Here is an 18,647-nt window from a genome sequence, read left to right on the forward strand (position 1 = left end):
TTGGTCTATGACTGAACATGTTTCACAGATCTCTCAGTTGATATCTACGTTTCACACTTCCTATGAACTTGATCCAACACATACATTTTTCTTGTTCCCTCTCATAGATGGAATATTCTGAAGGAACACCATGAACATGCATCAAAGTGGTAGAACATGGCAGTACAACATTTGCTACAGGTCTCATTAATTCATTTTCACTCATTGCTCTTTTAGCTCTGGGAAGAAGTCGGCTTCTGCAGAGGAGGTGACACACCAGTATGTGAGGAACTGAAAACTTTAAATATTAATTTGGAAATTGAACAAAGAAGAACAATTATAGAATCTGGGTGCTTTGTAGATAGAAAAATACCCTCTTTTGCTATATGTCTAGGGTGGAATAAATTAGTTAACAATAATGAGAAGATGTTGAGGCTAAGGCATCATATAATTTGATCCCTTGATCTTTAGCACTTGATTATGCGGTTCAAAGAGAAGTGTCTTGTCTGAGGCCACCCAGTAGTCATCTGCCAAACTCAGAGCAGCCTCAGTGATGTGACACCATCTCTGATGTTCTGGCCTCTATGCAGTGGGAAGCAGGTTCACTTTGGTTTGTTTCCTCTGAATTCTGGTAAGTGCTTCCCTCACAGCGGTGAGACTACATGTGATGTCTCCATGTGTCCAACCGGGCCTTCTTGTGTTTTCCTCTGGTAGATGCTGCTGGGTCTTTTTACTTCAATATGCCAATCATTTATGAGGAGACATGTGAAATCTAGGATGTGAATTGCTCAACCTTCAAGGTTGGGTGAGCCAGGAAAGACTGGTAGAGCCAGTTTCGACTGTTCAAGGGTGTCCTCTGCAGAAGAGGGTGCTTGGCTCCAAATGCCATTTTTAAAAACCAGATATCCACTGGCATTTGAGAAAGATCAATTTACCTCCTGGTTTTGCATATTTTCTGAGTGCAGTAAATGTAGTTATTTAAAGTGAAAATATAAGTAAGGAAAATAAATGAAGCAATCAGTATATCTAAATTGGATGTCTTCTTTGTGTCAGGCATAAAGAATGGGGGTCAGGCTACAAACAAATAGCTATCAAGGAGCCTGCAGTCTTTCAGGGAGAGAAAGTAAATAACACAGGGACTGTGGTTGTTACATAAGGAGATAATGAACTGATCATAATCTGTGTGACGACAAGTCATACGGAGGAGATACTCAGAGTGGTGGGAAGAGGGACATCCCTGGGCAGCCCTCACTCATGGCTCAGGGGTTGCAGTGAGAGTTCAAGGAGGAGGGTCCAAGTGTGCACAGAGCTCCCTGGGAAGAGGGTAGAGGCAAAGATGTGAGGCAAGGGCGTGTTCCTCCAATGGATGAAGATGGGTGAGTGAGATCGGGTGGAAGGTGCCTCAGATCTGTCCATGGGTGATTTCACTGGCATCGTAATGGAACTGGATTTTATCCCATGATCAGTGAGAAGCCTCTGCAGAATGTTAACAGGAGCCTATCAGAATCCCAATGTATGTTTTAAAAAGAGCATTTGGCTGCTGTGTGCAAGGTGGGGAAAAGAAGGCATGGCAATGGGGGACTAGCTAGAGCTCAACTGAGAGTGTCCCAAGGGAGGATGAGAGTGACCTGGACATGAACTGTGAAAGGGAACTTGGGGAACAGAGGATAAATTCCAGACGTGAGAGTCATGTGGCCTGCTCTAGGATTGGACATGGAGAACCAAGGGCGTTTTCCAGTGTTTGGCTGGAGGAACTGGATGTCACATTTATGAAGACTGGAAATCAGGGTGTTTGAGGGCTGGGTCAGAGAGTGAGAGTCTTGTAACTATAGAAGGTTAAAACGGTGACTAGTCGTCTGGAAGGATGTATTAAATAAGGGATTGTGTATAGGAAGTTGTTGCTTAAGAAAAGCTTTCAGTTGTGGGTTTTAATATGGAGGCTTTTATGGAGGTTTGGTCAGGGGCTAGACACCCAAAGGCAAGAGAGAGAGAGCGAGCTGAGCACACTATGGCCAGCATGACAGGGAGATGTGTGTGCTTTCCGCCCACAGCAGGCAGTGTTGACTGACTACAGCCTCTTTCCAGTGGGCCCACACTTGGCATGTGGAAGGAGCTCTCCAGGCTCCCGATCTTCTGACTCCTAATTAATGAACAGAGAAGGACAAAAGAAAGCAGACAAGCTCATCTTAGGAGTCTTTTTATTTTTTTCTGGCAATAAGTCTAGGATTTTGCTTAGCACTAATGATAAAAAATAAAGTTAACAAAATCTTTCCAATATTCTCTAATTTGTAAAATAAGTTGTTCCTATGTTAGTCAAATTAGAAGATGTCTCAGGAAGTGTTCAGGAGTAATTCTGTAGAAGACATGGAAGCATTTTTTCCTTCCTAAGACTTAGTATTTTTATTTTATGTGTATGGGTGTTTTGTCTACATGTCTGTGCTCTATGTGAACACAGTATCCATGGAAGCCAGAAGTGGGCCTAGGATCTCCTGGTATTGGAATTACAAGCAGTTCTTAGCTGCCACGTGGGCGCTGCAAATCAAACCCAGGTCCTCTGTAAGAACAGCAAATGCTCTTAACCACTGAGCCATCCACTCCAGACCCCCATAGAAACACTCTTTAAGTGGTTTTCTCTGGTCTCAGCCAGTACGGCACTTAATGATAAAACACTGAAGACTTCGCTTGGTAGAAAGGTGAGTGGCAAGCTTTTGCTGGTGGATGACCTCTCTGTGATGGGACTCCTTATTTTCTACCATTCATAGGCCAGCCTTCTTCAGCTGGAGAAACTGTGCTCTTCTTATGTGCAACAGAGACTGGATGAATCAGACGCTAAGCTGGGAAGGGCTGTGAGAGGTCACCTGGTCCATTCCTCCATGCACATGTTAGCATTGGCCAATCGTCCCAGGGCTTTTCTTTTTAAATATCACAATTTAGTTTTTAATGTACATCAAGGTCTTAGACAAGGTTGTAATGTGGTTTACATAGATGTTGAAGTTTTGTGATCTGTGCTGGTCCCTTTCACTTGGAGAAATAACCAATAGTCAGAAGAGAATGGCAGGATACAAGAAGATACACCAAATATACAGTTAAAAATTATTTCTTTTCTTTTTAAAAATTATAATACATTTGCATCATCCCCCCTTCCTCTTTCCGCATCCTAAACCCTCCCATATACCCCTTCTTGCTATCATTTAAATTCATGGCCTCTTTTTTTCATATTTTTTTAAAGTCTAAAATTTGTTGGTTTTTTTGAGAATTTCATTAATGAGTACTGTATTTACAATTTCCCATGTTGCTCACATACCTTCTCAAATTCATGACTTCTTTAAATTATTATTGTTACACACACAGACACATATATGTAGGTGTGTGTGTGTGTGTGTGTGTGTGTGTGTGTGTGTGTGTGCTTGTATTTACTGAGTCCATTTAGTGTTGCTCAATGTTCATGTGTTTAGGATTAACCACGTGGGATTGGATAACTTACCAGGGGGCTCATCCCTGCAGAACACTGATTCTCCCGTCCCCAGAGCTCTTTATCTAGGGGTGAGCCTTGTGAAACTTCCCCCGACCACACTGGCATGTCAAACTGGTATTGTCATTATGCAGGTCTTGTTCATGTAGCTATATTATTGAGATTTTATGGGTAGAACTTTCCTGTCATGTCTAGAAAACACTATCTAGTATCAGGCATCCTGGTCCTCTGGCTGAAGATTATTAGAGCTGAATATCTTTTAAAAAAGTTATTTATTTATTTATTTTACACCCTGACTGCAGTTTCCCATTCCTTCTCTCTTCCCAGTCCTTCTCCACCATTTTTCCTGTATCTCCCCTTTCCACTCCTCCTCTGTTTCTACTCAGAAAATGGCAGGCCTCCCATGGACTTTTGACAAAGAAGCCAAAATTATACAATGCCGTGTTTTGCCAAATGACTTTGGACACTTCCATGCCTTCCTCTGCAATGTCTTCCCAGTTTTGGTCCTTTGGTGACCAGTTCTGGTGCTGGGAGATGAGTGTGACATGAGTGTTGTGAGGAGGCCGCCCCTGTCTCCGTGTGCTGCTGCTGGAGATGGAGACTCCTCAGCAGACACAGGATTAACTGGTTCAAGAACCTCTAGGCCCTGCAGAGGGTCTCAACCTTAGTGAATATTTCATAAGGAATGTAATGCATCATGTTCACAGAGTTATTCAAGCACAGTTACATATCAGTAGTATGTACTATCGTTATTCTTTAAGCAGAGGCAGAGTTGTCTGGCATCATTATTACTATACCTTTGTAAGTACAAGGCAAGGACAGATCCATGTTGGATAGAAGGAAGCCGAGGAACATAGAATTGAGGGTTATCCTTGGGTTATTAGTTATCCAGGTCTGAGATTCTCTGACTCTCAGGACCTCCTTACCTGACAACCTCCAACTTTATTTATAGTGACTTGATCGATTTTTTCAGAAGACCAAATTGCTCATTATCCCATCAAAATTTATGTCATAAAAACACTGTCTGGCCTATTGTGACTTGTCAAAGTGACAAGTGGGCATGGTGACAGAGATAGCATTGCTGGGGTTTTTGTTGAATCACTGTAGCTGTGTGGGGTGATGAATGGCGCTGGAAAATGAAAGCTATTGACAGAAGAGTAGATGAAAAGCAGTCTGGACCCTTAAGTGTTCCACTTGTAACTTGACCCCTTTTTCTTTTTCTTCCCATGCTCCCATTTTCTGTATTTCTCCTCTTCACCTACACCCTGCTTCTCCTGCGCCTCCTTTTTGACCCCTAGATGTACAGAGAGAGATCCACTCAGCCCCTCATGTGAGTGAGAAGCTGATCCAGTTGTTCCGGAATAAGAGTGAATTCACCTTTTTGGCCACAGTGCAGCAGAAGCCATCCACCTCAGGGGTGATACTGTCCATCCGGGAGCTGGAACACAGGTAGGAAACACTTTTGTATTTTAATTAATTGGTTTTTTTGAGAGAGTCTCATTATATACACTTTGCTGATTTGAAATTTTCTGTATAGACTGGACTGCCCTTGAATTTTTGGTGATCCGCCTGCCTCTGCCTTCTGTTCTGGAAATATAAGTGTGTGCCACCATGACTGGTGAAGACAGCTCTTTACACTTAAAAAAAAATCTATTTGGAAGGAAAGGAGTATATAAGATGCCTTGGAGTCTAGAGATAGGGACCACATGGAAACAGACACCTGAGGTCTAGTTCTGCTGAACATGAATTTGCTTCCCAGTAAGAATTTATTATGGGCAAAATGATTGTGTACTTAGTCTTCAAAGACTACTCACAAAGTCTGTCTTGTCTATCTTCTAGTTCACTTAATTTGTGCAAAACCACAGTCTACCTAGCATATTTATGTCATTAGACATGTTAATCATCTGTATTTAACAACTTCCTGTAAAGCCTCTCTTGTGTTTCCATGGAAACTGTCCTCGACATGGGGACATAGAGGGGGCTATTTCCATGTTTACTCTGAGAGAAGCTAGTGAGAGCATGGACACAGGAGCACAAAGGTGCTTTGTGGAGGCAGTGATAGAAGCTTGTCTTGAAGAAATCAGAGTAGGCAGGACTAGTCCTTTACAGGGTTGCTGTAGCCAAGGAAGGCTCCAGAGAACAGGATGGTTATATAAAGAAAAACAGTGAATGTGGTGAGATGGCTCAGTGCGCACCTGCTGTCAGGCCTGACAGCTTCAGTTTGATCCCTGGTCCCACATGGTGGAAGGAGAGAGTTAGCTCCCCACAAGCTGCTATCTGACTTCCTCACCTATGCTGTGGCATGCACAGTCCCACATACTTATACACATATAAATACATTTTAAAAAGTGAGGTACTGCTTGACAGTCTGAACAGGAAGGAGGTTCTTGGAATTGAAAAAGGATCAGGCTGATGGGTAAGGGTGGAGTCATAGCAGAATCCCTGGGCAAGGGAATGAGCATTTGGAGTACTCAGTAAGGTGTGTAATACAGAGGTGAGGATAAGCTTGGTCACAGCAAGAGCTTAGTTTCATCTGGAGACCTTAGATGCGAATCTCCAGAGGTATGAGTTTTCAGTTTAAGAACACTCAACTTGATGTTTCCATCAAATCCCTCCATCCAGGGTTCAGGGAACCCTGTGGAAGAGGGAGAGTGTAAGAGCCAGAGGGTATGGAGAACACCAGGGAAACAAGGCCCTCTAAATCAACATGATTGATGCCCATGCAAAAGGATGAACAGAAACTGAGGCAGCATGCACAGGACCTGCAGATCTGCACCAGATGGGGTCCTAGAGCTGAAAGGAGAAGTGGACACATGCCCCATTCCTAACCTAGAAACTGTCTCCAATTGATAAACACTTGCAAATGAAAAATTCATTTTTTCTCCAAGGAAGTTTCACTGGGAAAACACACCACTCTTAAGGTTAGGCTGCATGTCCACAGTAGTTGGCCAACAGAAAATGAACTCAACAACGTATTTGGAGGCTCCTTGTGTCATGATGTCATGTAAGGGCTTTCAAAAAACTTATGTATATATGTAATTACACATACACACACACACACACACACACACAATTCTCTCTCTCTCTCCCTCCCTCTCTCTCTCTCTCTCCACCATAAGTCCTTTGCGTGGATAGTGTAGCTTCTAGTTTAGTGTTCCTATGGGATTCCTGAATGTGTGAACAAGTGGGTGTCTGTGTCTGTATCTGTTTCCTGTGCATTTTCTTGGACTCTTTTTCCATCTGTTTGTTTTGTCCTATTCTGATATGTTAGTTTTGGTTTATCTTATCATGTTTTATTTTATTATTATCCCTTAGCACCCTATTTGTTTTCTAATGAGAGACAGAAGGGGGTGTGAATCGAGATGTGTGGGGATGTGGGGAGGAACTGGGTAGAGGGAGGAGAAACCATGATCAGGATATATTATATGAGAAGCGCCCCCCCCCCCCTATGTAGTGAAGTGAGGAGAGAACACTCCCTGCTTTCATGGTGTTCAATTCCTTTCACAGAGGACTTTAAGTCTGAGAAAGTTCAAAGTAATGCTGGCTCGGTAAACCAAACCTTTAAAAATGTCAGTAGAAGCTTCATCCCCTTTGCCCTGTGGAAAGCATTTCAGAAGGGACTTCCTTTTTTTTTCCAGAGAGGGCAGCAAATTTTTTTGGGTAATTAAAATATTCCAAGGATTTACAAATCCTTGAGATGTCAAAGCATGACCACACAAAAAGCTAAAAAGTAGTTACTGCTAACCAAATGCTGGCACCAAGCAGGGTGTGACTTTCATAATCTTGTCAAGTGCCGAGTGCACTGACCACGGCCAGTAGTTAGGGCAAGTGGGTACAGGGATGGCCCTGAGCAGCAGAACCCAGCAGGGAAGGGAAAGGGTATCCTCCAGTGGGGGTGCTGTGTGTCAGGTCACAGAGGTGAGGAAATTAGGGCATGCAGTGTCTTTATTTCTATGGGGGGAGGACGCCAGTGTGAAAACCAGCTTGGCAGAAGCATGAGGTGCTTTCTTGTGCACTTGTAGTATCAGTGGATCAGTAGTCTAACATTAAGAAATTTTTATTTTACCTATTTATTTTTTAATAGTATAGATTTTTAATTTTATTAATTCTTTGAGAATTTCATAAAACATATCTCAGCCATATCCACTCCAGTTCCTCCTTATACCCATATATATATATATATCCATATATATATAATATTTTCCCCTTCCTTTCCTTCCCTCTAATCCCTCCCATACTCTATCCACTTGTTCCCTTTTGAAATCATGACCTCTTTTCCTTTAATTACTACTGTTACACACACACACACACACACACACCATGCACACACACACACACTCACGCACGCGCGCACACACTCACGCACGCGCGCACACACACATGCACGTGCGCACACACACACACATATACACTTAAATGTATAAACACAACCTACTTAGTCCATCTAGTGTCGCTTGTATGTATTGGTATTAGATAATCAATTGGGAATCATCCTTAGGGAAAACTATTTCTCCTACTCTCAGCACTCTAAATTCTTCTTTTGAGAATTCTCTGTTCAGATCCATAGCCCATTTTTCTTCTGCTTTTTTTTATTATTAAGAATTTTTTATTCATTTAACATAGCAACCACATATTTCTCCCTCTCTTCCCTCCTTCCACACCCAGCCTCCCCCCCCCCCAGCTGTTCATTCCCTCCTCTGATAAGGTAAGGCCCCCTATTGGGAGTCAACAGAGCCTGGTACATTCAGTTGAGCTGTGCAAGGTGTCCCACAATAGCTAGTGGGCTCCAAAAAAATCAGCTCCGCCCCTAGGGGGCCCCTTAAGCAAATCAAGCTACACAACCATCTCCCTCATGCAGAAGGCCTAGTCCAGTCCCATGGAGGCTCCACAGCTGTTGGTCTAAAGTTCATGAGTTCCCACTAGTTTTGTTTGGTTGTCTCTGTAGGTTTTTCCATCATGATCATGAAGCCCCTTGCTTATAGAATCCCTCTTCTCTTTCTTTGACTGAATTGCTGGAGCTTGGCCTGGTGCTTGGCTGTGGATCTCTGCATTTGCTTTCATCAGTTACTGGATGAAGGCTTTATGATGACAGAGTATTAACCAAAGTGATTACTGGGGTAAGCCAGTTCAGGCACTGTCTCCACTATTGGTAGTAGTCTATGTTGGGGTCATCCTTGTTGATTCCTGGGAACTTCTATAGCACCCGGTTTATCTCTATCCACATGATGTCTTCCTCTATCATGGTATCTCTTTCATTATTCTCCAACTTCATCCCTGTTCCAGGTCCACCATCCCATTCCCTTGTGTTCTCATCCTTCATCCCCTACCCTCCATTGCCCTTCCTCATCCCCAGTTTACTCATGGAGATCTCATCTATTTCCCCTTCCCAGGGAGATCCATGTGTCCCTCTTGGAGTCCTCCTTATAAACTAGCTTCTCTGGGGCTGTGGGTTGTAGTCTGGTTATCCTTTGCTTTACATCTAGTATCCACTTAGAGTGAGTACATACCATGTTTGTCCTCATTCAGGATGATATTTTCTAGTTCCATCCATTTGCCTGCAAATTTTATGTCATTGTTTTTTACTGCTGAGTAGTACTTCATTGTGTATATGTACCACATTTTCTTTATTCATTCTTTGGTTGAGGGGCATCTAGGTTGTTTCCAGGTTCTGGCTATTACAAATAATGCTGCCATGAATATAATTGAACATGTGTCCTAGTGGTATGATTGAGCATTCCTTGGGTATATACCCAAGGATGATATAGCTGGGTCTTTAGGTAGATTGATTTCCAATTTTCTGAGAAACCACTATACTGATCTCCAAAATGGCTGTACAAGTTTGCACTCCCACCAACAGTGGAGGAGTGTTCCCCTTTCTCTGCATCCTCTCCAACATAAACTGTTATCAGTGTTATTGATCTTAGCCATTCTGACAGGTGTAAGGTGGTATCTAAGAGCCATTTGGATTTGCATTTCCCCTCATGACTAAGGATGTTGAGCAATTCCTTAAATATGTTTTGACCATTTGAGATTCTTCTGTTGAGAATTCTCTGTTTAGCTCTGCAGCCCATTTTTTAAATTGGATTGTTCAATATTTTGATTTCTAGATTTTTGAATTCTTTATATATTTTGGAGATCTGTAAGATGTGGGGTTGATGAAGGTCTTTTTCCATGTTGGCTGTCATTTTGTTTTATTTATTGTGTCCTTTGCCTTACAGAAGCTTCTTAGTTTTAGGAGGTCCCAATTATTAATTGTTGCTCTCAGTGTCTGTGCTACTGGTGTTTTATTTAGGAAGTGGTCTCCTGTGCCAAGGCATTCAAGACTACTTCCTACTTTCTCTTCTATCAGGTTCAGTGTAGCTGGATTTATGTTGAAGTCTTTGATCCACTTGGACTTGAGTTTTGTACATGGTGATAGATATGATCTATTTGCAATCTTCTACATGTTGTCATCCAGTCATGCCAGCATCGTTTGTTGAAGATGCTTTATTTTTTCCATTGTTCAGTTTTGGCTTTTTTGACAAAAATCAGATGTTCATAGGTGTGTGGGTTAATGTCAGGGTCTTCAATTCAATTCTGTTAGTCCACATGTTGGTTATTGTGCTAATATCAAGCTATTTTTATTACTATATCTCTATAGTAGAGCTTGAGATCAGGGATGGTAATGCTTCCAGAGGTGGCTTTATTGTACAGGATTTTTTTTAGCTACCCTGGTTATTATTTTTTTTCATATGAAGTTGAGTATTTTTCTTTCCACATCTGTGAAGAATTGTGTTGGGATTTTGGTGGAGATTGCATTGAATCTGTAGATTGCTTTTGGTAAGATTGCCATTTTTACTATGTTAATCCTACCTATCTGCGAGCATGGGAGATCTTTCCATTTTCTGACATCTTCAATTTCTTTCTTCAGAGACTTAAAGTTCTTGTCATACAGGTATTTCACTTGCTTGGTTAGAGTAACCCCAAAGTATTTTATCTTATTTGTAGCTATTGTAAAGGGTGATGTTTCTCTGATTTCTTTCTTAGCCTGTTTATCATTTGTATATAGAAAAGCTACTTTTTTTTTTTTTAGTTAATCTTGTATATTGCCATATTACTGAAAGTGTTTATCAGCTGTAGAAGTTCCCTGGTAGAATTTTTATGGTCACTTATGTATACTATCATATCATCTGTAAATAGCAAAAGTTTGACTTCTTCCTTTCTGATTTGTGTCCCTTCGATCTGCTGTTGTTGTCTTATTGCTCTAGCTAGAACTTTGAGTACTATATTGAATAGATGTGGGGAGAGTGGACAGTCCTATCTCATTTCTGAATTTAGTGTAATTGCTTTGAGTTTCTCGCTATGTAATTTGATGTTGGCTGTCAGCTTGCTATAAATTGCCTTTATTATGTTTAGGTATGTTCCTTGTATTCCTGACCTCTCCAAGTCCTTTATCATGAAGAAGTGTTGGATTTTGTCAAAGACCTTTTCAGCATCTAATGAGATGATCATATGTTTTTTTCTCTTTCAGTTTGTTTTTATGGTGTATTATTTTGGGAAGATTTTCATATGTTGAACCATCCTTGCATCTCTGGGATGAAGCCTATTTGGTCATGGTGGATAATTTTTTGATTTGTTCCTGGATTTGGTTTGCCAGTATTTTATTGAATATTTTTGCATCAGTGTTGGTTTGTAATTCTCTTCTTGTTGCATCTTTGTGTGGTTTGGATATCAGGGCAACTGTAGCCTCATAAAATGAGTTTAGTAATGTTCCTTCTGTTTCTATTGTGTGGAACAATTTGAAGAGTATCGGTAGTAGCTCTTCTTTGAATTTCTGGTAGAATTCTGTCTGAAACCATCTGACCTTGGGTTCTTTTTGGTTGTGAGACTTTTAATGACTTGTTTTCATTCCTTAGGGATGATAGATATATTTAAATTTTTATCTGGTCTTGATTTAATTTTGGTATGTGGTGCCTATTAAAAATTATCCATTTATTTTAGATTTTCCAATTTTGTGGTGTATAAGTTTTTGAAGTATGATCTGATGATTCTCTGAATTTACTTGTTGTTTGTTGTTATGTTTCCCTTTTCATTTCTGATTTTGTTAATTTGGATGTTCTCTCTTTGCCATTTGGTTAGAGTGATAAGGGCTTGTCTATCTTGTTGATTTTTTCAAAGAACCAACTCTTTGTTTTATTGATTCTTTGTATTCTTCTCTTTGTTCCTATTTTATTTATTTCAGCCCTCAATTTGATTATTTCCTGGCATCTATTTTCCCTGGATGAATTTGCTTCCTTTTGTTTTAGAGCTTTAAGGTGTGCTTTTAAGTCGCTAGTGTAAAATTTCTCCAACTTTCTTATGTGGGCATTTAGTGCTATGAATTTTCCTCTTAGTACTAGTTTCATTGTATCCCATATGTTTGGATATGTTGTACATTCATTTTCATTGAATCTAGGAAGCCTTTAATTTCTTTATTTATTTCTTCCTTGATTGCTGATTTAGTTGAGCATTGTTCTGTTTCCATGAGATTGTAGGCTTTCTGTAATTTTTGTTGTTGAAATCTAACTTTAAGACATGGTGGTCTGATAAAATACAGGAAGTTATTCCAATTTTTTTGTATCTGATGAGATTAATTTTGTGATTAAGTATGTGATTGATTTTAGAGAGGTTTCCATGGAGTGCTGAGAAGAAGGTACATTTTGTGTGTGTGTGTGTGTTAGGGTGGAATGTTCTATAGATATCAAGTCCATTTGAGTCATAATATCTGTTAGATACCTTATTTCTGTTTAATTTCTGTCTGACAGACTTCTTCATTCCTGAGAGTGGGGTGTTGAAATCTCCCACTACTAGTTTATGGGGTTTGATGTGTAATTTAAACTTTAGTAATGTTTCTTTTAAATATGAGGGGGCCCTTGTATTTGGGGTATAAATGTTCATCTTGGTGGATTTTTCCAGTGATGAATATGTAATGTCCTTCCTGATCTCTTTTGATTGATTTTAATTTGAAGTCTATTTTGTTAGATATTAAGAAACTTGTATCAGCTTGCTTCTTAAGTCCATTTGATTGGAAAGTCTTTTCCCAGCCTTTTACTCTGAGGTAGTGTCTGTCTTTGAAGTTGAGGTGTGTTTCTTGTATGCAGCAGAAGGATGGATCCTGCTTTTGTATCCATTCTGTTAGCTTGTATCTTTTTTGTAGATGAATTGAGTCCAGTGATATTAAGGGATATTAATGACCAGTGATTGTTCATTTCTTTTATCTTTCAGTGGTAGTGTGTGTGTATTTCCCTTCTTTGGGATTTTGTTTTTGCTGTGGGGTTATCTATTACCTATGTTTTCATGAGTGTATCTAACTTCTTTAGGTTGGATTTTTTTCTTCTAGTTCTTTCTGTAGAACTGGATTTGTGGATAGGTATTGTTTAAATATGATTTTGTCTTGGAATGTCGTGCACTCCATCTATGGTGATTGAAAGTTTTTCTGGGTATAGTAGTCTGCGCTGGCATCTGTGGTCTCTTAGTGTCTGCATTATGTCTGTCTAGGACCTTTTGGCTTTCAGAGTCTCCATTGAGGAGTCAGGTGTTTTCTGATGGGTCTTCCTTTGTAAGTCACTTGGCCTTTTTTCCTTTGCTGCTCTTAATATTCTATCTTTATTCTGTATGTTTAGTGGTTTGATTATTATGTGGTGAGGGGAATTTTTTTGGATGGACTAGTCTATTTGGTGTTCTATAAGCTTCTTGTGTCTTCATAGGTATTTCCTTCTTTAAATTGGGAAAGTTTTCTTCTATGATTTTGTTGAATATATTTTCTGTGTCTTTGAGTTGTTATTCTTCTTCTTCTATCCCTACTATTCTTAGGTTTGGCCTTTTCATGGTGGCCAAAATTTCCTGGATGTTTTGTTAGGACTTTTTTTGGCTTTGGTGTTTCCTTTGACTGATGAAGCTATTTTTCTCTAATGTATACTCCATGCCAGATATTCTCTATTCTATCTCTTATATTCTGTTGGTTATACTTGCATCTGTAGTTCCTGTTTGTTTACTCAGATTTTCGATTTCCAGTATTCCCTCAATTTGTGTCTTCTTCATCGCTTCTATTTCAATTTTCAAGTCTTTAACTGTTTCCTTCACCTGTTTAATTGCTTTTTCTTGGCTTTCTTTAAGGGATTTATTGATTTCTTCCAATTTTTTGTTTGTCTTTTTCTCAGTTTCTTTAAAGGAATTTTTCATTTTCTCTTTAAAGGACTCTATCATCTTCATAAAGTTATTTTTAAGCTCGCTTTCTTCTGCTTCTTCTACATTGTGATGTTCAGGTCTTGCTGTTGTAGAACTGCTGGGTTCTGGTGGTGCCATATTGTTTTTTGTTGTTGTATGTATTTTTTGCACTGGCATCTGCCCATCTCTTCCTCCAATAGGTGCAAGTGGTATTTGTGTCTTAGGGAACTGTTCTTGGTCCAATCTGTGTTTGCTGTGTTTGTATAGTGATATTTTATTTGTATTGAAATGTGATTTTATTTGTATGTTAATAAAGTTGCCTTGAGGTCAGAGCAAGCCAGAGCAGAAGCTGGGTGGTAGTGGTGCACGCCTTTAATCCCAGCACTTGGGAGGCAGAGCTAGGTAGATCTCTGTGTGTTCAAGGACACAGCCAGCATGGCAGACACATGCCTTTAATCTCAGTACCAACCATAGAAGACCTGGAGGTCTGTACAAACAGGCAGTGATGAGGAGGTCATGTGGCTGGGTTTACAACCAATGAGAAAACAGAACAGAAAATCTATAAAAAAGATAGGACACACAGAGGTAGCTCTCTTGTGGAGAGGAAGAACAGCAGAAGCAGTGAAGGGTAAGGTTTTCCACTCTTGCTCTGACCTCGTGGTTTTTAACTCTGCAATTGGTTCTGTGTTTCTTATTTAACAAGCTGGTTACATCTACATGTTTGTGTCTTAAGGGGCCACTCTTGGTCCAATTGTAGTTCTTGTTCTAATTGGAGCTAGTGGATCCTCTGTCTCAGGGAGCTGCTGAAGTCATAGGGGGATGAGTAGGTTTGGGGTAGTGAGTGGGTCTTGTAGACTACAGAGTCTGTTTTGGGGAAGCCTGCCCACAGGAGTCTCCTCTGCTGGCCTGCATCTAGGTCAGCAATGGATGGGGGTTGGGGGATGCAGGTTGTTCCCCAGTGTCTAGGTTCTAGAGGTAAGACTCTGGTTGAGAGAAGAGTCACTCACCTCTTGGTTTAATCAGAGCTGGCAGATTCTTTGTCTCAGGAAGCCTCTGAGACCTCAGGGGGGCGGGTGGGTTTGGGGTAGGGAGTGGCTCTTGTAGACTGCAGATCTGATGGGGATGATGGTGGGGAAGCCTGCCTGTAGGAATCTTCTCTGCTGGCCTACAACTGGGTCAGTGATGGGTGGGGGTTCTGGGGCATGGATTGTGTCCCAGAGCCTGGGTCCTAGAGGCAGGGCTCTCTAGGTGAGAGAAGAGTCACTCACCTCTTGGTCCAATAAGAGCTGTCAGATTCTGTGTCTCAGGAAGCTGCTGAGGTCATAGGGGGATAGGTGGGTTTGAGGTAGAGAGTGGGTCTTGTAGACTGCAGGGTCTAATGGAGGGAGTTGTTGGGGAAGCCTGCCCGCAGGAATCTTCTCTGCTGGCCTACAACTGGGGCAGTGATAGGTGGGGGTTCCATAACCCAATTTTTTTTAGAGTGTAATTTTTGCTTTTGCTGTTTTTAAAAATTTTTATATATCCAGCAATCGTGTATATCTGCATATATTGATAATTTCATATAACATCTCGATATGTGTTACATGAACACAAAATATAATATTATATTTATTATACAATATTAATTCTATCAATCCATGAGCATGGGATATTTTTCCATTTTCTGGTCTCTTTATCTCTTTCCTCAGGTTTAAAGTTTCCATTGTAGAGGTCTTTCATCTCCTTGGCTAGGTTTATTCCTCAGTATTTTATTTTCTTTGAGGCTATTGTGAATGGGAGTGTGTCCATGATCTCTTTTTCAGTGTGTGTGTTGGTGGTGGATGGACATGCTATTGATTGCTGTAAGTTGGTTCTATATTCTGCTATCTTGCATGCCTGAATCCTTGACCTCTGGCTCTCACAATCTTTCTCTTACCTCTTCTATGATGTTTCTTGAGCCTACACTGCTGTATATATATCAGCTGGGGACAGACACCCCATAGTCAATTGTTCTTTGTATTTTGATACATTTTTTTTCGGTGATGGTCTCCATCTGCTCAAAAAGAAGCTTCTTTGAGGAAGAGTCAGAGCTACACTTAGGCAAAGCTGCTTGTCAAGCCATGTGTCTGGAGCTAGGCCTGAGGGGACAGTTGGGCTATTCTTATTTTTAATTTTATATGTGTATATCTGAGTGTGGGGTTTGTGTGAGTGATTACAGTATCTGGGAGGCCAGAAGGTCATTTTGGATTTTCTGGAGCTGTAGTTGCAGGTAGTTGGAAGCACCTGACATGTGTGCCAGGAACTGAACTTGGGTCCTTTGAAGAGCAGCTGATCCATCTCTCTAGTTCCACCAGTTGATCTGTCTGTTTTTAGTGGTTAAGTCTGTTCTCAGCCTCAAGGAGTTTGTAGTGTACTCTGGTTTCCTTTGGCTTAATTTTGTCAATATTATGAACAATAGCTAAGGCCACACAAGGTGACTTGTGTGTCTGTGAGAGATATTGGTAATTCCAAGGTGCACTGTGTGCTGAAGTTTGGGTGTCAAACCAATTCTCAGCTTTCTGAGCACAGAAATGCTGGGTCCTTTCTTGTCTCTCTCTGACTTTATGGGGAGGGAATGTGAGAGTCTCCTTGGTAGCAGGGACAAACAAATACCTAAGACTGGATCTATGTCTTCAACTGCTTATCAACAAACACAGAGCAGAGTTTCCCAGCAGGCAAGATGCATGTGGGCTGGTGTTCCAGCCCTGTGATGTCAGCCATTGTGTGTCTGGAGAGCTGTTGCCTTGTCCTTGTGATGAAGGCAAGAGTCTAGTCAGGACAATTGCTCTAGAACCACAGAGGACAGTACATGTTGAATTGTCATTTCTCAATAGATAAATCTTTTCTTTCTTGTTATATCTAGGAAATTTAGCTGCTTGTTTCTCTTTTTGGATTAAAATGTGTTTCTCTTAGGAAAGGTCTTAAAGAATAACTTTAACAGCCCCAGAGTTCCTCAATGCTGTGTTTCTTCTCTTATATCCATAGCAGATCTCGAAAGAGCTGAGAGTCCACCATCATTTATCACAGTAATAGGAAGCCTCAGGTATCAACTAAACAAAACAAGTGTGAAGGAATAGCGAAGAGACCCCCTCTGGATTTTATGGTTTCCTCTTCTTCATTTGCTTAGTATATGTAAAGCAAACAAGGATGGATTCACAGGCAAATTTCTATCGCAGTGGCCATGGGGAACACAGAAGACCTGATTTCTACCCTTACAAAGATTAGAATCTACGTATGATAGAGACTCAACCCATGATAAAACCAAGAAGAATATATAGTACTGAATATTTAGGAATGGATTCCTCCCCACCTATAGTAGTCTCCCTGAAGGATATAGTCTTTACCAAGTAATAATCTTTTATCATTTTTCCAGGTTGTTATCATTATATATTAGAATGACATCTAGAGGGGCAATGGACATTTTTTAATATTGTATTTTTAGAGATTTTTATGCATGTATATAATGTATTCTGATGGTATTTACTCCCAATCCTCCTAATTCCCCCTAGATCTACCCAATACCCTTTCAATTTTGTGCCCTTTTTCCTTTTTGTACCTCACTGATTCTAATGTGTGCCCATGGGTGTGGAGCCATCTACTGGAGCATGGTCTATCTACCAGGGGCCTTGCCCTTAAAGAAAACTGACTCTCCCTCCCAGAGAAGCCACAAATCATCAATAGCCCATTTGACCAGGTGTATAATAGTAGGAGCATGAACTTGGGGCTCTTCTTTTCCAGTATCAAGGTGTCCAGGCATGTGATGAATGGATCATTGGTGGGCAAGTGAGACACCACATTCCTTCTACAGTTCTACTTATGTGATGCTAATGGTACACTTATGAGGATTAACTAGCTAGGTGGCTGAAACTGGGATATAATGGGTATCATTAAAGTCTTAGTTTTCATTTTCATAATGTAGCTTTCAGTAATTCTCAAAGTTGTGTATTGATCACACAATATTTCCAGGAAACCCTCACCACACACAGCAACCCCACATCACTCAGCTGCCATTCTCAATCCCCCCCCCAAAAAAAATCTCTCCTACACCTCTTGTCTACTCTCTATGTATAGATTTGCCTATTTAGTTCATTGCATAAAACAAAACCATATTCCACATGGTCCCTGATTGGGTAGATTCACTTAGAACGATGTTTCTAAAGTTCATTCATGTGATAGTGTGTGTCAGCAATTCATTCTTTTCTAGTGCACTGTTTGAAGTTAGCAGTTTTCGTCTATCCATTTATTGGTGGGATTTGAACCAGCTCTTCTGAATGCTGCTGCTGTGAACATTCTCATGCAAGTTTTTTGTTTCCATTGTCTTCGATTTAAATTGAGGAGTGAACCTTCTGGCTTAGGTGGAGACTACGTTCAACTTCATGAGAAACTCATACACTGTAACTAAGAGCATCTCTGAGCACTGGCTGCTTTTCCAGAAGACCAGGATTTGATTCCCAGAACCACACAGTTACCCATGATGGTCTGTAACTCCAGTTCCAGCATCTAATGCCCTCTTCTGGCCCCCTTTGGCGTTGCACACACATGATGTGTGTGTGTGTGTATGTGTGTGTGTGTGTGTGTGTGTGTGTGTGTGTGTGTGCGTGCATGCAGACAGAACATTCACGTATATAAAGTAAAATACCTTTTAAAAAAAGTGGCTGTACCCTTTACACTGCCACCAGAAGTGTATGACAGTTTTTCCATATCCTTGTCCAAACTGGTCATTACCCTTCTCTTTGATTGTAGCCATTTGAATGGGCATGACATGGTCTCTGTTATGTTTTAGGACCACATTTGCCTGATGGTAAATGATGTTGAGTTTCTTTTCGTGTTCTGATTGGCCATTTGTATATCTTTGGAGAGATGTCTATTTGGATCACTCGCTCAATTCTAATTGGGCCATTTGCTTTTTTGTAATTGATTTATAATAGGTCTTTATTGTTGTGGATACAAATCTCTAGTCAGACATATGACATCCCTTCCCCCCCAATCTGTG

General features: G+C 40.6%; 1 protein-coding gene across 1 annotated transcript in view; it reads left to right on the forward strand.

Annotated features, from left to right (window-relative positions):
* Positions 1 to 18,647, forward strand: part of Nell1 (neural EGFL like 1) — an 846,309-nt gene that overhangs the window by 79,513 nt on the left and 748,149 nt on the right. The window contains exon 3 of the mRNA XM_036206955.1: positions 4,750 to 4,900. Coding sequence (XP_036062848.1) covers positions 4,750 to 4,900 — 151 coding nt within the window. The remainder of the gene's footprint in view (positions 1 to 4,749; positions 4,901 to 18,647) is intronic.

The sequence above is a fragment of the Onychomys torridus genome, chromosome 1, assembly GCF_903995425.1.
Source record: "Onychomys torridus chromosome 1, mOncTor1.1, whole genome shotgun sequence".
NCBI lineage: Eukaryota > Metazoa > Chordata > Mammalia > Rodentia > Cricetidae > Onychomys > Onychomys torridus.